At 45.7% G+C, this 18,947-nt stretch overlaps 2 protein-coding genes across 2 annotated transcripts in view; one reads left to right on the forward strand and one right to left on the reverse strand.

Moving 5' to 3' along the window:
- Positions 1–18,947, forward strand: part of LOC309560518 (galectin-4-like) — a gene marked incomplete at its 3' end in the record, with an annotated part of 132,388 nt that overhangs the window by 68,503 nt on the left and 44,938 nt on the right. The window contains exon 5 of the mRNA XM_082264150.1: positions 5,531–5,572. Coding sequence (XP_082120276.1) covers positions 5,531–5,572 — 42 coding nt within the window. The remainder of the gene's footprint in view (positions 1–5,530; positions 5,573–18,947) is intronic.
- LOC309559807 (uncharacterized protein) lies at positions 5,595–12,764 on the reverse strand (the record flags this gene model as incomplete). Its single annotated transcript, XM_082263245.1, has 3 exons — positions 5,595–5,631; positions 8,284–8,781; positions 12,733–12,764. The coding sequence occupies 3 exons, from the start codon at positions 12,762–12,764 to the stop codon at positions 5,595–5,597; spliced, it is 567 nt and encodes a 188-aa protein (XP_082119371.1).

An 18,947-nucleotide genomic window follows, 5' to 3' on the forward strand; every position in this document is an offset into this window, starting at 1 on the left:
CAGAGGATCCAGTGAACCACAAACCTCTGCACCGTTCTGTTGAGCTGAGACGCCAACAGATCCACCTCAGGGATGTCCCACCAAAGACATAACTGATGAAACACCTCCCAATGAAAGGACCACTCCTCTTGGTCCAACGCCTGCTGCCTGAGGTAATCCGCGTGCCAGTTTTCCACTCCGAGAATGTGTACGGCGGAGAGGGCTGGAATGAACCATTCTGCCCACCTTAGAATGCCAGCTACCTCCAGAGCCGCCAGGACACTTTTTGTGCCCCCTTGGTGATTAACATAAGCCACAGCCATGGCATTGTCCAATTGAATGCACACTGGACATCCCTGAAGACGGTCTGTCTAATGGTCCAGGCACACAGTCTGATCGCTCACAGTTCCAAGACATTGATCGGTAGTCTGTACTCCTCCAGTGTCCAGATCCCCTGAGCAAAATGCTTGCCAAGGACGCCTCCCCAGGCAGACAAGCCAGCATCCATGGTGACCACTGTCCAATACAAGGAGAGGAAGGATTTGCCCAGTCTAAGTGCCGGAGAACGAAGCCACTGTATCAGGGACTCCTTCGTTCCCCGGCTCAGCCAGGTCTGATTGCCCAGAGACTGTAGAGTCTTGTTCCATTTGGCCAGAATCTCCCTTTGCAGACCTCATATGGAACTGTGCAAAAGGAACTGCCTCAAAGGTAGACACCATCAGGCCCAGCACCCGCATGTAAGTCCGGAGGGATGACCGTTTGCTGGACAGCAGGAGACAAATTGCAGCCTGCAATTTCTGGAGTTTGTCCAGAGGAAGGAGCACTCTGGCTAAGACCGAGTCCAGAGTCAGACCCAGATAGTCCAGCTTTGTGGACGGATTCAGAGCAGACTTCAGAATCCAGCCGAATTCCCACAGAGTTCGTATTGTGATCTCCAGATTTTCCACGAGAACAGTAGGAGTCTCCGCTCGTAGGAGATTTTCCAAGTATCCCAGCACTGCGATCCCCCTTTGGCGTAACAAAGCTAGCACCGGGGCTAACACTTTTGTGAAGACCCCTGGAGCGGAGGCAAGACCAAAGGGTAACGCCACAAACTGATAATACTCCTCGCCCACGGCAAAGCTGGGAAAGCGCTGGTGACTGGCACATATTGGAATGTGAAGGTAGGCATTATTGATGTCGATAGAAGCAAGAAAATCTCCCTGATGCAGGGATGCCACCACCATGCGAATGGACTCCATTCTGAACTTCTGCACCTGCACAAAGCAGTTCAGCTCCTTGAGGTCCAGGATTGGACACTGTCCTGGGAACTGTAAACAGGTTTAAGAAAAAACTCTGAAAAAGTTCCAGGACAATCACCTCTTGAAGTAACAGATCTTTTACCGCCCCAAACAGACTCTGTAAGCGGTCCGGGGACATGCGCAAGTTGGAAGGAAAGAACCTTGCTGGGGGGACAAGAGCGAAACTCGATCTTTTAGCCAGACCGAATGACTACATGGACCCACTTGTCTTGTACCAGGGTAGTCCACGGTTCCGGAAACCAAAGACATCCCCCCCACCCCCGATACGGGTGAGGGCGCACTTCCATGGTGAAGGAGCCTTGTCCGCAGGTCTGGAGAAGCCCGCTCTCGGTTTGCCAAACCAGGTTTGTTTGGATCCTCCAGGGGAGACCCTCAAAGGCTTTGAGCCATTGTCAGTCGACCCTGAGGGACGAAAAAACTTCTTATGAGCCGAGAAGGAAAGCCCACGTCTATGACGAGGTTCCTTGCCCTTTTATGATGTCATCCAGGGTAGCTCCAAACAGGCGATCTCCTTGAAAGGAAAGATCAGTCAAGGCCTTTTTAGAAGTCTGGTCCGCAGACCAGCATTTAAGCCAAAAGACACGCCAAAGGACCACTGCCAAAACTGAAAGCCGCGCCACTAGGGGAGCCGCATCCAAAGAGGCATCACAGATAAATTGCAGCCCCTGGACCAGCTGTTCCACCAGCTCAGCAAAGGCAGGGGGAGCTGTTCACCCTCCAGGTCACAGCGTAAAAGCTTAGCCCACTCAGTCAGAGTTTGGACACCAGGGCAATGGTGAATACCAGCCTCAGTGCCGAACCAGTCAGAGTGTACATATTGCGGGCCACAGCCTCCGCCTTCCTGTCAGCTGGATACTTAAAGGCCGGGGACTCTTCAACTGGAACCATGGTTGCCTTGTTCAATCTGAAAACGGGAGTGTCCACCACCGGTGGAACAGTCCACTTGCTAATAAGGGACTCCTCATAGGGGTGATGCCTAGTAAAGCGCTTAGGGACTCCAAGGGGGCGCTTTGGTCGTCCCCACTCTTTAGCGACAATTCTGTCAAAATAGGCGGGGAAAGGAAACAACTTTGCTGCTCTGGATAGCTTGTGAGTGCCAAAGGGAACTTGTGCCTCCTTTGTCGGCTGTAGCTGTGTCCTACGTCTTCAAGGTCTCACACACAGATACAATCAGTGCTTTCATCAGAGCCTTTTCGTGCGTGGTTGCAGGCATGGAGGAATCATTCTCACTATCAGAGGAGTCCGGGCGTGTGGTTGCAGACCCAACAGGGTGACCCACGTTTGCGGTGGCTGAATCAGATTCAGAATCTGATGAGACAGATGAGGCAGGGAAAGGCGGGGGGCACTTTTTGCTAGTCCGTTGCCCGAAAGCCAACTCCAGGACCACCGTCAGTACATTGATGGATGATTGGGACCCGGAGGGCCCTGCAGCCTCAGAGAGGGGATCAGGTGGGGAGATGTGCTCCAAGGATTTCATGAGTCACCAGGGGAACCCCACAAAACAGGTGTAAAACACTGCAAGGGACACCCCCACCAAGCTGGCAGCATCACCAGTCACCAAGCGATCCTCAACAGAGAGGGAGAGACCCCACCAGATTCACCACCCAGCAGAAACAGGCACCTGCAGCCACCAGGATAATCTGCACTGCATGCGCCATGCGCAGGGATCAGGGAGTAAAAGAATCCAAGAGTCAGCACCAGGGGATGAGGAGGGGCTCCCACCGCCGCCCACAGGGCTCTACTGCCATGGCTGCGGCTATTTTCAATGGCAAACCACCGCAAAATGCCCACTTGACTACACAAATATGGCCACTGTGCATAGAAACACACAGGCTACAATAAAATGGCGGCCGTGTGCGGCACCACGAAGCTTCCAGAGACCAAGGGGGGATCCCTAGGCCTCAGGGACAGACCCAGGTAGGACGGGGGCCCTGGCAGGAGCCTCCACCAGGTAAACCCCCCCCCCCTGCACAGCCCATCCTCCAGTCGCCGGTGGCGCACCCACCCAGCCCCCAACACCAGTATAAAACCCTGCCCCCGCCCCAGGAGGTGGACTAGACTACCCATACAACCCTAGCATAAGTGGAGGGGGGTAGGATGGGGAACAGATCAAAGGCGGATGCCTGATGGGAAGGAGGGGAACCCGGGGGTCTGACCGTCCCAAGGAGAGGCCCACATCCACCCCAAAACCCTCCAGGGGGAGAGGGGGGGACAGCTACTCACCATACCAGGAACTGGGCCCGCTCCAGACAGAACCCTTCTCCATCGAAATGGGGGACTGCTGGCCAGGAGGAACGCTGCGACTTGGGCAAGACCTGGTTGTATGCGACCTCGCAAGGCGTTTAACTCGCAGGCCAGCTCTGTTCAGTGGGGCTATGTCGCGGCCGACCTAGCGCGGAGCCGCGGAGGTCTGTGTGCGCTCGCTGGCCAGACTGGGGTAGACCACTGGATCTAGATTATCCAGCCCGTCGCCCAGTCTGGCAGTTGACTGTAAATCTCACAGGAAAGATCCAGGAGAAAGAAAAAAAATTCTATCTAAAATGAAATAATTTGCCAGGACCAAAAATTCCCAGCAAGGAACTAGGTCATTAGTCCTGAATAGGCAGAAAAAACTGAGTACCTATAGCAGAGAGAGGGGACTACCCATAGGCGTAGCTAGACTTTTTTTCTGCCTAGTGTCATACTCCTGTAGGGGCCATTATAATGCAATGGTTAAGAATATCAGGAGCTGTGTCCGTCAATGAAAGAAAGAAAAAGTGGATTTAATATTTTTCTGCAAATCACCAGTAAAGCATTGCAACCATGATCAGTGGACCGTGGATGCAATACCAGGCTTCTGTAGATTTTTCCTCCAGGTACAGACCTTCAGTCTTGGATTACCGTACTCATGTTCTATTGGGAACTACAGGGCGGTCCACACAGTGGCAAATAGAATGAATAAATGAAGTGGCTATCCAGGTGTCAAAATGACAGTGGTTGCGGGTGGACGAACTCTTGCATCCAGTTTTGGGGGGGGGGGGGGGCTATTTGCATCATGTTACATGTTGAACCCTAAATATGGATGTAACATGCAATATGGTGTAAAATGTGGAGTAGCTGGTCTACATCACTGTGCCTTCCTTTTTTTTTTTTTCAACTGTAAGATTAAGACTCTGCAGTACTCTGCAGTATTTCAGGTTTCAGACATGTCTAGAAATACAGTATACCTCTATTATACGTATAATGAATACCCCTAATGAATAAATAAATAATGAAAACATCTGGCTGACATATATCTAAGATAGCTGACACTGTTACAAAATGGCAGGTGACCAGGTGATTCAGCAAGGATCATCTTACATTTCCCTACATAGTATGTAGCAGCTCAAGAAAGAGAAAAAAAAAACAGGTTAATATATTAGAATAATCAAAAATTAATATTATTTTCTTTTATTTTTTAATCCAACAAAGATTTTTATTGAAACTTCAGCAGCATACATTGCTTACATTACATGTCAGTGTAAATTTCAGTGGAAACACACCCGCCACTGATGTCCATTGCAGAACAATAATACATTAACAGATGCAACTTGAACATAGAAGAAAAAAAAAACCTTTATTTTTGCACCATTCAAGAGACAAAGCTGTCACCTCTCGAGCATTCTGTCATTATACCCTTCAGAGATGAACAAATCTAGCCAGCATTGAGCCTAAGTAGCCTATCCAGGATCAAATCTACCGGTGCAAGTCCAACCACAGTGCCCATAACCTCAGAAATTTATGTGCATTATTCCTATGTTGGTAGATAATCTTTTCCATTCTTAATCACCTATATATTTAACCCATTCCCTCACAGTAGGGGGGGTCCTCCGACTTCCAATGTACCATGATCCACTTTCGTGCCTGGAAAAAGACTCTAAGCATAGCCTCTCTGGTGTGCATTTTCCAGATGTACTCTTCCAGTGTACCCAATAAACAGGCCTTTGGGTCTATAGGAAGGGAGGGACACCTGAAACACTGAATTGACCCTAGTCACCACCTCCGCCCAGTAGGAATCTAGTTTCGGGCAACGCCACAAAAGGTGAATTAGGTATTCATGATCCCGCTTACACCTTGTACAAGTAGATTCTGTTAGTAGGCCCATCAAGTGTAGAGCAGTAAAATACAAAAGTGATATGATTTTAAAAGAATATGCAAGCAATTACAGGAAGTTTGTATATATCGGCTTGAAGTTGCTTTCTAAAACTAATGCCCATTGTTTATAATTTTAGGCGGAGATGACTCCTGCACCACCACCATACACTCCATGTGCAGTGAGTATTTGCCTGTGCAGTGTTAGATGTACAAATGTTCTTTCTCCCTTATTGTGCACCTGTAATTTAGTAGGAAACATAATGTTGTGAAGGAGGAAAGTATGGCAGAGGATATACATAGCTTTTCCAAATATGTACTGTAGGTTTTGGTGTATTTTGGAAGTGTTGTATTAAAAGAGAGCTTGTCCCCAGACAAATCATTTCAACAAACATCTTTGCATAAGATTGTATATGCATTTAAAGCTGAATTCCAGGTATGCACATTTTTGAATAGTTATATTGTCTGGGCAATCCCTGTGGAAGCTGCAAATCACTGTAGTAGTCTCCACTACCACATTTCCATTAGCTTCTAGGCTCTGTGCTGAGTGGCTTCCCTAATGCATAGTGAACACAGGCGCCATTCAGAGAATGATTTGCATTAAGGCTCGGTTTCCACTAGTGCGACTTGCGGAGCGACTTGACACATGTCAAGTCGCATGACAAGTCAAAACCCATTGTTTTCAATATGGACCGTTTCCACTGCTGCGACTCAAGACGCAGCGTCTTCAAAATTGCTTCTTGCACTACTTTGGGCCGACTTTAGTGCGATATGTCCCTCATAGAAGGTAATGTAAGTCGCAACGAAGTCGCAGTACACGGTTTTGAACGCGACTTCGTCTCGACTTCGTTGCGATTTGCACGGAAGTTTACAGTAAATTTTTTTTATTGTTATGTTCCGCCCCAAATCACATGATCTCTGCACCTCCCAAGAACATCACTTCCCATAGTTAGCAGAGGAGAGGAGAGTGTTATATACAGCAAGCATGCCAAGATCCAGGAAGAATAAAAGAACTTCTCATGATAATGAGGAGATTATACGTCTGGTCAGAGCTCGCCCCTCAATATACGACACCCGAGACCCCTTATATAAGGACCATGTGAGGAAGGAGAGAGCATGGCTGGAGATTGCAAGGATCTATTTTGAAAATTGGGACTGTCTTACAAGTACAGAACGGACTGAAAAATGTAAGTGTTTCATATATGCAATTTATCACATTGCTGCTTGCCCCCATATGTACAGTACAGTACCGTTATTTTCTTTTTTTCAGTGCACTCCTTACAAACCAGATGGAGAAGCATAAAGGACTGCTATAACCGCTATCTCAGAAAATTACGAGAAGCAAGGAGTGGTTCTGGGTCCTCCAGGATTGTCCCCTATGCGCATGCCCAGGAGCTGGAATTTTTAAGGCCGGTGTTGGAGATGCGAGAGTAAGTTGTCAGCATTTTTTTAGATACTGTAGTTGACATATAAAATATATTAATATTCCTAAAATTTGAAATGTATTCATTATATTTCAGAACCCAAGCAAGCTGGCAAGACTCCTCACTTGGTTCTGACCAGCAGGAGGGGTCACAGGAGGCGGCAGCGGAGGAGGAGGAGGAGGAGGGATGCCAAGACCCTGGTGACCCTGACCCTGATGGTGAGGAATCAGAGGGAGTAATATCAAGACCATTGTCCATTATTGATTCTCCTGCTGCGGTGGAGGCTGAACCAGGGCCTAGTACAGAACAAAGGCCTTCACGAAGATCTTCCTCAAGGTCTTCATCAAGGGCGAATCCTAGGGGTGGTAAACCCATGGAGGAGGTTCTGAAGGTGGTGAAGGAAATGAACGCACACATGAAGGAAAGCATGTGTGATGACACTGCTTTCATGACCGTGTTGTTGGGTATGTGCAAGCAGGTCCCCCCTGAGAAAAAGTATGCACTAAGGATGGCTCTCATGTCAACCGCCCAATCTTTTGTGGTTGGGGAGGCAAGCTCTACAGCATGTATGGAAACCCCCCCCCCCACCACACATATCCCCCCAATTACCAGTACCCACCACCACCACCACCACCACCAGGTTCACAGTATGGGCACCAAGTTAATCGCCCATACTACGATGAGTATGGCAACATGCCGAATATCTCCAGGCCCCGCATGTTGCACCCAATACCGCCCCCTATTGCCTCCACCCTTGGCACACCAAGACCTTACCAACCTGCTCCCATGCAGGTTACGCCTTTCCCGGAAAGGCAATACCGTCAGGGATCTGCAAGTGATTACCCAAGCCCATCTGGCCCATCAAATATTTCTCATTCTGGGTCCACTGAATCTCCAATTATATACCAGGAATTGTAATTTTTTTTGTTTTTGGTGTTGTTAACATTTTACCTGTTAATTTATTTTTTCATTGTTTTGGTGCTGGTATCTCCAAAACATTGGTGATGTTGTTATAAAAAGTTTATTTTTTTCTAAATTTTGAAAAAAAAAAAAAATAAAAAAAATTACCTTGTTACTCTACTCTGTGGTTTTTGTTTGGATTATTTTTGCTTCTATAGTACTGTCAATAATGTGTGTATGCTATATAATTATATCTACAGTAGAAAACAGCAAAACAGAAGGTTAAGCAATGTATTTTTATTATAGCTAGAACTGGAACAATATGCAGACTTTGGTTATAATTGCACAGAAATATAAGGAAAACATAACAGAATTTTATTCAAAATTGGACTGTGTTGGAACGTGTGATACATTATGAAATAGCGTCCAGCTGCCAGGGGACAGAACCAGCAGCAGACATGAAAAAGGATGTGAATCCCTCACGCACAGTAGCACCATTGCTTGTGCCCCTACTGGCACTCAAACTTGCACCCTCCATGTCATTCATGCCACAATCTTCATGATTGTACCCATCACGAAGTGCAACATAGTTGTGAAGAACACATGCTGCTTTGACTGCACATATTGCATTATCCATTTTTAAATTGATAGATGTGTGCAGGAACCTCCACTTGTTAGCTAAAATTCCAAAGGCGCATTCAACAACTCGTCTTGCCCTGGTTAAGCGGTAGTTGAAAACTCTTTTTTCCACAGTCAGAGACCGATTTGAATAGGGCCTTAAGAGATGATGACTGAGAGCGAAAGCCTCATCTCCAACAAAAACAAATGGCTGTGGTGGTCCGTTTGTCCCTGGTAGTGGACAGTCCGGTGGCAGCTGAAGTCCATCTTCCCTCAACATTCTTCCGAATGTGGATCTCGCAAATATGCTCGAGTCTGAGCTGCTTCCATACGAACCTATGTCTACATAGCTAAAACAGTATTTGGCATCAGCCACTGCTAGTAAGACAAAAGAAAAGTATTTTTTGTAGTTGAAGAATTTACTTCCACTGCCAATGGGCTTCAATATTCTAATGTGTTTTCCGTCAATTGCACCAACACAATTTGGAAAATTGCAGTGGTCCCAGAAATATTCTGCTATCTTGCACCAGTCTTCTGTAGTGGGTTTCTTCAGGACCAAATCCTTAAGAACATTCCAGATGGCTCTGCAGGTATCATGGATAATATAGCTGGCAGTAGTTTTGCCAACCAAGAACTCATAATGTAAACTTGTAAAGGTATGTCCAGTTGCCAGGTACCTAAAAATAAAAAAATAATGTTAGAATGATGCATAAACTGGCTTGGACGAAGGTACCTGAGGAAATGAAGGAAGAAGATAGGCAGGAGAAAGACACTGTTGAAAAAAACATGGCAAACATAATCACAACCACTACTACATATATGTTACATGATAATTACATGATAATGTGTCTCTCCAAATGCCTCAGGAGGTAAGTAGGTTGGAAAATTTACCTCAATGTGATAATCAGTCTTTCTATGGGCGGAATACTCCTTCTGAATCTAGTGTTTTGTCTCTCTAGATGTGTGGAGAGCAGAGCCAACAATTCATCAAAACTGTAAAAAAAAAACATATATGGCATTTATCAACATTATCCATGTAAAAAATAACATACATAGAGACATATTTGTTAAAGAGTTGACATGAACATATGTTCTGACCTTTTAATTGACATCCGTGTGTAATTAAAGAATTTGTCTTCATGAGCACGGAGGTCATGATAAAGGATCCTGAACTGGCCTCTCTCTTCCCTTTGGGAGATGACAGGATGGATCCAGAAGCGATGCCTTCTCCTTCTCCTGTCCTCTTCTTCCTCATCAATAACAGCTGCTACAGCAGCCATAATTACTGCTGCTCCAACATACTGCATAGCCAACATGTTTCCTGCAACATACACTACTATTCCAAAACAGGAAATTACATCACTTGCAGGAAAAGGAATTACATCACTAGCAGGAAAAGGAATCTTTTATGTGCAAGTCGCATACATCAAAGTCGCAACAAGTCGTAGCCGCAACAAGTCGTTGTAAATTCGTACACAAGTCGCGCGTTTATCAAAGTACAAAGTCGCTATTGAAGACGCGCGACTTTGAAGTCGCACTAGTGGAAACCCAGCCTTACTGAGAATACATTTTCTCACTTTTTTGCACTATGCAAAGTGCAAAGCGTTCTCTGGTTGGACGAAGTGGAGATTGTGATGTCAACGTTCCACCTCTCTGCTTTGCTCAAACAAAGAATGTCAGTTAAGCCATAAATTAAAGTAAAAAAAGTAATAATGTCCACACTGTATAAATCAATGTCCTCTGTGACATGCAGATCTTGTCGTGAACTGTCAAATTTGTGTGAAAGTGGGCACCAAAGATGGTGAAAAAATGCCTGCAAGTTTTAGAAAACACCAGATATGTCCACCTCTACCAAGTGGCACACACAGAGGCTTACCGCAAAGATATGGCCTCACATGCGTCGTTGTCCACTGTATGTGAGTAGGTAATACTGATTTTAATAAACTTTACAAGTGATTTTACACACTGCAGAGCGTCTGGTCCTCTTTTGTCTTTCCATGTTTTCTTCTTTGAATTGGAGACTACATCATTTTGTGGGTGGAAGTGGCAATACCTCTGACTTACTGTTGGTGTCTGATAATTTTATGGGCTATGTGACTTCTCTTATTAAACAGTCAAATCCTTGTGCTAAGCCTCTGTGTGCAGCACTTGGTGGAGGTACACGTATCTGGTGTTTTCTGATACTTGGAGGAGTTTTTTCACCATCTTTGGTGCCCACATACACACAAGTTTGACATTGTTTTATACAGTGACAATTAATCGAAGAGAGCAAGAACCGCTCTGGTGAGGAGACAATCCCACAAAAACTCCAACACAGGTGCAGGCAAGGATCCGCAGTCCAGGAAATGATAGTAGAGAACAAACAAGGAGCCGCACTTCTGGTTGGAGTTATAGAGTATAAAATCCAGGTTTATTAAGTCCAAAGGATAAAAGCATATCAAAACATAACCACGACAGCCAGAGACATAAAGAAAAGAGCAAGGCGGTTAACGCGTTTCACGTAAACGTCCGCTTAGTCGTAACCTGGTTACGACTAAGCGGACGTTTCCGTGAAACGCGTTAACCGCCTTGCTCTTTTCTTTATGTCTCTGACTGTCGTGGTTATGTTTTGATATGCTTTTATCCTTTGGACTTAATAAACCTGGATTTTATACTCTATAACTCCAACCAGAAGTGCGGCTCCTTGTTTGTTCTCTACTATTGTTTTATACAGTGTGGATATTATTACTTTTTATTTTAATTTATGGTTTAGGCTCAGTTCACACTGCTGCGACAAGGGATCTTAAATGATACTACACAAGTCACTCCAACTTTAGAAAAGGTCCCGCACTACTTTGGTCCAACTTGGGTGTGATTTCAGCTCCTGTACAGACTCCTAAGTAGCATCCAAGTCAGATCACATCAGAAGGAATTTGCAAGGCAAAGTCATATGAATTTGCTGTCGCAGCAGTGTGAACCAAGCCTTAATCTACATTTACTGTGGATGATTTATGTACTGTATATTTATTGGTTTATGTTTTAGTGTTTGATTACATGGTAGTGCATTTCTTCTAGTGATCGACCAATATAGTTTTTTTAATGCCGATACCGATATTTTGGTCATCAGATATCGGTATCGGCCGATGGCAGCCAATATTTTTGGGCATGTAAAACATTTTTATTTTTTAATTTTTTTCCAGGTACTCTTGAGGAGGGATCTGGGGGTCTAAAAGACCCCAAAGCCCTCCTCGGCACTGAAAAGCATTCAAAATTCCAAGTTTGGCTGTTTTAAATGCTGTCAGTTTTTTGAATGTGGCCCCGGGTACCCGGAAGTGATGTCATGACATCACTTCTGGGTTGTTCACATGGATATCCGATCAGAGCCGAATGCGGCTTTGATCGGGTCTTCTGTTCGGCGGCCGTGCAGGTTGGATGCCCAGGTCTCCCGGTAGGACAGGAGACCCGGACGAGCAGCGGAAGGCGGTGGGAGGACGTCTCCTCCCGCTCCTTGTAATGACAGCTGAGCGGCTTCTCAGCCGCATCGGTTGTCATTACAAGACAGCCGACCGTCCGCTATGGACACCGGTACCTAGGTGATGCCTCTAGCTGCAGGCATCACTCCGGTACAGCACTTTTCCGAAATATCGGCAATATCGGTAACCTCAGGGGCCGATTCCAATATATCGGGGAAAGTGCATATCGGTGGTGCCAATAATTGGTCGAGCCCTAATTTCTTCACATATTTTATAATTAGTGCAGCATTGTTTTTGATTTATGTTGATATTGTAGCTTTGGGTATCTAAGGGTGTGCTAGCAACTTTTTACTTATTTTTACCCATTGGTGTGGTTTCAGATTGTTTTGAGTGTAATGATTTAAATGCATTGAGAAAGTGCATTCTCAATGAATGATAATCATGCTTTAAATGGTGCTCATGCCGAGCGCACAGCCTTCTGTGTTCACTAAGCAGCAGGGCAGCCACTCATCATGGGATGCCAAACCTATGTACTTTTTCCACCTCACACCCCTGCACTATGCGTAACATGAGTAACTATGAGAAACATACATAGTGCAGGGGTACGGGGTGGTTAATGTACATAGTATATATACACTGCATCCACGCTTATACACATGCATACACACTGTATGTCCGAAAAGTCTGGAGTGGCAGCTCCATATATTCTTCCACCCTAGGGGCAGTTTGTTCCTGCCCTGATCACTTTGTTTCCTCACAGCTCCTCCTCGTCCTCCCTCCTCTCAGAGCATCTCTGGATGGAATAAGGTTTCCAGAGGTGTAATGATACTGGTAATATCCCGGTAGTCGAAGCATTGTTCTGGCATTGCTGGTTCAGTTGTGGTAAGTTCCCAGGTATGCTTGTTTTCCATCAGCAGCTTTGAAAATCACTGGTGAGATACACCTTACTCTTCCACAGAGAAGTTGGCTTCAATGCCCATGGGAAGAGTTGGGCTCGATTGTAATGGTGGTGAAACCGATTGCTTTTAGAATACCTTAACATCATTCTTCCAACATACACCAAATTCTTATTGAGTGAAAAAAATCTGAACAATATCTAAGCTCCATACACTATGGCTTCCCATATTGTTTGTTACAAAATAACAGGTACACTTTAAGCCATTAACCCTCACTGCTGGCACTTTAAACAGGCAAGAATAATGCTTATCCCTCACTGATCGCACTTTTAACAGGCAAGAAGGGCGCTTGCAAAGATATAGGCTACTTGTATTGTACTAGAACATACTTTTTCTTGATGCTTTTGCAATTAAGCTTTGGCTGATAAACCTGGACTTATTTGTGGTGGTGAGGTACACATGCCTACTGTTTTCTGAACTTATTGCTATTTTAACACATACTGTACATTATAGGATATACTGAGTATTATTTGAAGGAGCAAGGGCAGGCGGAATATAAAGTTGAAAGTATATCTAAACCTAAATTAAACTACTAGCAGAGGTAGTGAGACATTCAACAGTAAAAGACTTCAAACATGCTTAGGACAAACATAGATCTATACTTAACCACTTTACCACCGGAGGATTTTGCTGTCTTACGTCTGGGCCACTTTTTGCGATTCGGCACTGTGTGACTTTAACTGACAATTGCGCGTTCATGCAACACCGTACCCAAACAAAATTTACGTCCTTTTTTTCCCACAAATAGAGCTTTCTTTTGGTGGTATTTGATCACCTGTGCGATTTTTACTTTTTGCGCTATAAACAAAAAAAGAGCGACAATTTTGAAAAAATAACAATATTTTTCACATTTTTTTATATGAAATTCCCCCCAAAAAATTAAAAAATCAAAATTTTTTATCATTTTTAGGCCAGTTTGTTTTCTGCTACATATTTTTGGTAAAAAAAATCGCAATAAGCGTATTTTGATTGGTTTGCGCAAAAGTTATTGCGTTTACTAACTAAGGGAAAGATTTCTGTCGTTTTTGGTGTTTTTTTTTTTTAACGAGTAATGGCGGCGATCTGCGATTTTTTTTGCGGGACTGCGACATTGCGGCGGACAGATCGGACCCTTGACTGACATTTTTGACACTTTTGGGGGTACCAGTGACATTAGTACAGTAATCAGTGCTATAAATATGCACTGTTACTGTAAAAATGACACTGGCAGGGAAGAGGTTAATTTTATTGGAGAGGGAGGGGTTAATGTATGCCTGGTGCTTACTGACATGTGTGGGGGGAGGTGACTGAGTGACACAGGGACAGATCGCAGGTTCAGCTATGCTGAACCCTGCAATCTGACACTGCCTGTCACTTAGGAGATCCGCCCGCTTTGTTTACACAAGCGGGCGGATCTCCAGACTCGATTCCCCGACGCTACTCCTCCCCTGGCCCAACTCCCGCTGTGACTGAATACAGCGGGAGCGAGAAGGGGGAGTGTCTGCCGACGTAGGTCTACGTCGTCAGACCTACAAGAGCCACTTTGCCACAGTAGAGCTCTAGTGAGCAGCGGCAAAGTGGTTAAACAACTTAGACAACAAAGTTAATGGAAAAACGAAATAAATAAAGTTAAAAAAAAAAAAAACAGAAAAAAAATGGGCAGATTTGATGGACCACAAGGTTTTTTTCTGCCCTCACTTTTCTATGTTTCAAATTACAAAATGTTATATATTGCAGATTAGCAGTCCTTAGATGAAATTGTTTTTAAATTTATTAGGCTTTTTTTCCCCCCTTTTTTTTCACCTGGGGATTCTGCTAGTAACACACTTCCTGTACTAGCATGACAACGCTCATGTATCTTCTGTATCAGGGAAACAGGAACAAGAAATGTTTACTGGAACCTCCCCCTGTCCTCTTGTCTTCAAAGTGGAGTTCCCGGCCTATTTTGCAACTTTAGTGATTCCTGGAGTGCTCGCTATGCTGATCAACAATTGGGCATTTTCAATTTGTTTTGGGGGTCCCTTACCTTATTTTCAGGGCATTTTTGATTGTACTTCCTCCTTTTCCCCCCTCTGTGGCCACGGCCACCGACATCACTTCCGCCTTTTCATTGCATCCTGGGAGCTGTTTGTCATCACTCCCAGGAGGCTGGAATCAGGAAGAACTCCCAGAACACTCCCTGGAATCAGGAAGAAGGACACAGCAGATTACACTGTGGCTTCAGATGCCCACATCCAAGATGGCCACGCCCAGACAGCGTTTTTAAAAGTAAGAATTTGACTAAAATCCAATACTGTACACCTTGTCAGTGTAGCGGTGTTTAATATGCCTGAAAGATGATTGTTTGACATTTGAGAGGAACTCGGCTCCATCTAGTGGCCAAAACGACACACTGCAGCTACTATGGAATTTCTTGTGATGTGATTTTCCTTTCAGGAAGTTGAGAGACTTCATCATCCATAGTGCTCTTGGACTACCAGGATGCACTGCTTCACCGCACAGCCTTCTGGGGGAAGCTTTATAAAGGAAGGGAGGAGCCAGGCTCAGTCTCTTGGGAGAGACACAGTGAGACAAGCAGGAAGCCAGCGCTGTGGGCTGATGCTGCATGCTAGGCCGAAGCCTCTGGGCCTGAAGTGACGACGCTGAAACGTTCCATGCAAAGCAAGAGACCCTTCCCAGAGGTCCCATCGCTGTTTGCAGAGACAGGAGCCATCCACCCCAAACACCTCGCGCGGCTGGGGACAGAGAACAGAGACTAAGACAGCCGTGGAGAGTTCTAAGGGAAAATCCTGTTGGTGAGAGGGCACTTGCCCAAACCTGACTTTATCTACCAAAAGAAGTAACGTTATCCACAGATAGCTATAGTGTAACAGAAGGTGATAAACCCCGGGGTAGATCAGCATACTCTCTCAGGAGATTCATAGACAAACAATAATATCTGTAGAGGAGTCGCCAGAGGCCCATCTCTCTCACAGAAGTTATTGCTCAGCTACACAGATACCCTGTGGTGACAACCAACAGCTCACTGCTCTTTTTCTCTCTCTTGATCTTCATTCCTAATGCGGATTACAAATATATCTGCGCAGTTATCTTGCTAGCGAAGATTCAAGAAGAAGAAAGAAGAGGACTTTGGGGAAGGGACTCAGATAGGCCTATCTATCTTGTACTGTGTCTAGCATCAATGAGGGAGTAGTGTGGGATATTTCTTTTATCTTTTTAAAGCCGATTTAAGTAACCCTTTAAAATAACCGTATTTCATTGTATCTCACTTGCTTAATTTGATATACAGTAAATTAAGCTTTGGTTAATTACAATCCTGTGTGCTGTTCCATTGTGTCACCCAGAAAGACTACCATTGAAGAAGGTAATAAGTCACTGTTGCATATTGAAGTATTGTAGTCCAATCTGTGTATCCATTTGAAGGTCCAGTCCTATTCTGGTCAGTTGTGCCTGAGGAGGGATCGAGCCAGTTCTATAGGGTTGTTAGGCAGGGTGTAGACCCAATAACATAATCAGCAGCTCCTGCGGGGGTGGTGCTACACGTGGGGGCTCGTCCGGGATCTCTACAGTCCTGCAACACAACCCTCTCAGCCACAGAATCCCCCTCAACGCAGAAATGGATCCTACCGCTGCAGCCGAGTGGTGCAGGGAAGAGAATGTCGTAGTGGAAAATGGCCTGGTGGTTGAAATCAAGGGAGAGGTCTGGACTGAGGAAAAACTCCTCCCAGTTTTAAGGGCACTGTCCACAGACAGGAAATTCTGGGTGACTGACATAAAGACAGACACCACCGTTCCACACACGTATGCATTGTGTGAGTGGAGGAAGGGGGTCCCCGATTACTTTAAGGGAACCAGTGTAAAGACTACTGACCAAACAGAACTTTTTTTAATACATCCAGAAGTCCTTACTGAAGGTCCCTCATCCACCACTCCTGGGGGATCCAGCAAAGAAAAAGGTGTCCAAGAAGGAAGTCCAGAGTCACCACCTTTGTCTACCTTTAGCTCAGAACTGTGTGCTGTTCTCGGGGAAATCGTAGCAAAATGTAGTAAGGACTCCCCAAACTATCTGATGACTGGATATAGGAAGCTCAGGACATTCTCTGGGAAACAGCCTGTGCCTTCAACAGAAGATGGGTTTGAAGAGTGGTTAGATACCGCCACTCAGGCTTTGGAAGAGTGGGAGGTACCAGAACAGCATAAGAAACAGAGAATCACAGAAAGTTTAAGGGGACCTGCACTAGAGGCCGTACGTAATCTCAAGCTAAGCAAAAAGAACTGTACTGCACAGGATTATCTAGACATTCTACAAGATGTATTTGGTCGGACGGAGAACGTGGCTGAACTTCTTTACCAGTTAGACCACTGTTACCAAGAAGAGGAAGAGAAGTTGTCCGAATTTATTAGACGCCTGGATAAGATCATCCACCAGATCCTGTTAAAGAAAGGGATAGACCCCCGGAAGGTAGATGAGACTCGTGCACGGCAGGTGCTGAGAGGGGCTCAACCTTTAGATCCCATTGCCATACTGTTGCGAACTCGTCAAGACGGTGGCATTCTAGAATACCCTGACCTGATTCGAATGGTCAGAGAGGAAGAGGTCATGTTGGACAACAAAAAGAAGAGTCGGCAGTTTGACTCAACTGCTCGAGTCAGAGTGATAAGTGTAGAAGAAGGTGATTCGCAAGTTGAACTCCTAAAGACCCAGGTGTCCCAGTTGATAGAAATGGTGTCTATCCTGACTAGTCAGGCATCCACTCTACCTAATGGGAACATATCAGAGAAGCCAGATGAACCTGCTAACCTTAGAGCAGATCCGGAACCGAGACCTACAAGATTGTTAACTTGTTTCAACTGTGGGGGAGTAGGTCATGTTAGAGGAGTATGTCCCAGCCCAGGAAAGGTTGTCTCAAAACCTTGCAAGCCAGCGGAAAACTTCAGAGGGCCCCCGGTGAAGGAGTCAACCGGGTGCCCGCCAGTTTCAAGGGACTCCAGGAGGCTCACTGGTTCAGGGAAACTGAGTCAGGGAGTAAGATCTAGGTACAACGCCCCTCGTTCTATACTCCAGGCTACTGGGGGGAGGAAAATCAATGCACACCGTGCCCAGCGGGGACTGAATCCAAGAAAAAAAAGAAAGAAGAAAAGAGCTTGGGTGCAGAGAACTGAATCAGACAACAAGGCCACTTCAAGAGAATTCCCAACTAACTTGGTCGGGCCTTCCCCTGTAGTCTCCGTCCAGGTAGAAGGAATTTACACAAGAGCCCTCCTCGACACTGGGGCCCAAGTGACTCTTCTGTATAGAGACTTCTATGATAAACACCTTACCCATCTACCTCTGCAGAAGTTGGAAGATCTGGAGATATGGGGTATCGGGACTCAAAGTTTTCCCTATGACGGGTATCTGCCAATCAAGTTGACCTTTGACCCATCAGTGGCTGGTGAAGCTGAAACCTTTGACACCCTAGCGGTGGTCTGTCCTCGTCCGCCAGGGGCCAACAAAAGCTCTCTCATTGTAGGGACCAACACTGACCTAGTAAGGCGCCTCCTGACACAACTGGTCCAGGGACAGGATTCTCCAGCGCCAAGGATTCACCCCATGCTACGGCAGGCCTATCAACGACTAGTATTGGAGCAAGAGACTCCTGCAGAAGGAGTTGGAAGACTCTGGAAGTTGGACAGAACAGAAAAGGTCTTGCAGCCAGGAGAGGTGGCTTGTCTGAAAGCTTCAGTTAAACTCACATGGAAACAGCCTGGCCCTTTTATCATCTTTGAATCAGGTCCACAGGAAGAGGAGAGAGGGATAGAAGTAATCCCTGAAGTGATCCCTTTGAAGGTGTTACAGAAAAACCGTGGAAGGGTTTTAGTGAGTGTCAGAAACACCTCTACTACACCGGTGAAGGTACCGGCCAGATTGCTGTTGGGCCAAGTTAACCCGGCTACCCCAGTTGTCCCATCTGATCTTAAAGAGGAGGGAAGTGGTGAAGTTGTCATAGAAGAGCTCTGCTCTGGAAGCGCTGCCCTCCCACCGGAATGGGTGAAGAGGGCCAAGGCACAACTTGCTCGATGGCGAGGAATATTTTCTAAGGATGAGTTTGACGTGGGCTGCGCCAGGAGTGCCACTCATAAGATCCGCCTGAGTGAGGACAAACCTTTCCGAGAAAGAGTCCGGCGAGTTCCCTTGGGTGACTTAGAAGATCTACGTCAGCAGCTGGCGGAACTCAAGAAGACTGG

Source organism: Pelophylax lessonae, assembly GCF_965119305.1.
Source record: "Pelophylax lessonae genome assembly, chromosome: 7".
Classification (NCBI taxonomy): Eukaryota; Metazoa; Chordata; class Amphibia; order Anura; family Ranidae; genus Pelophylax; species Pelophylax lessonae.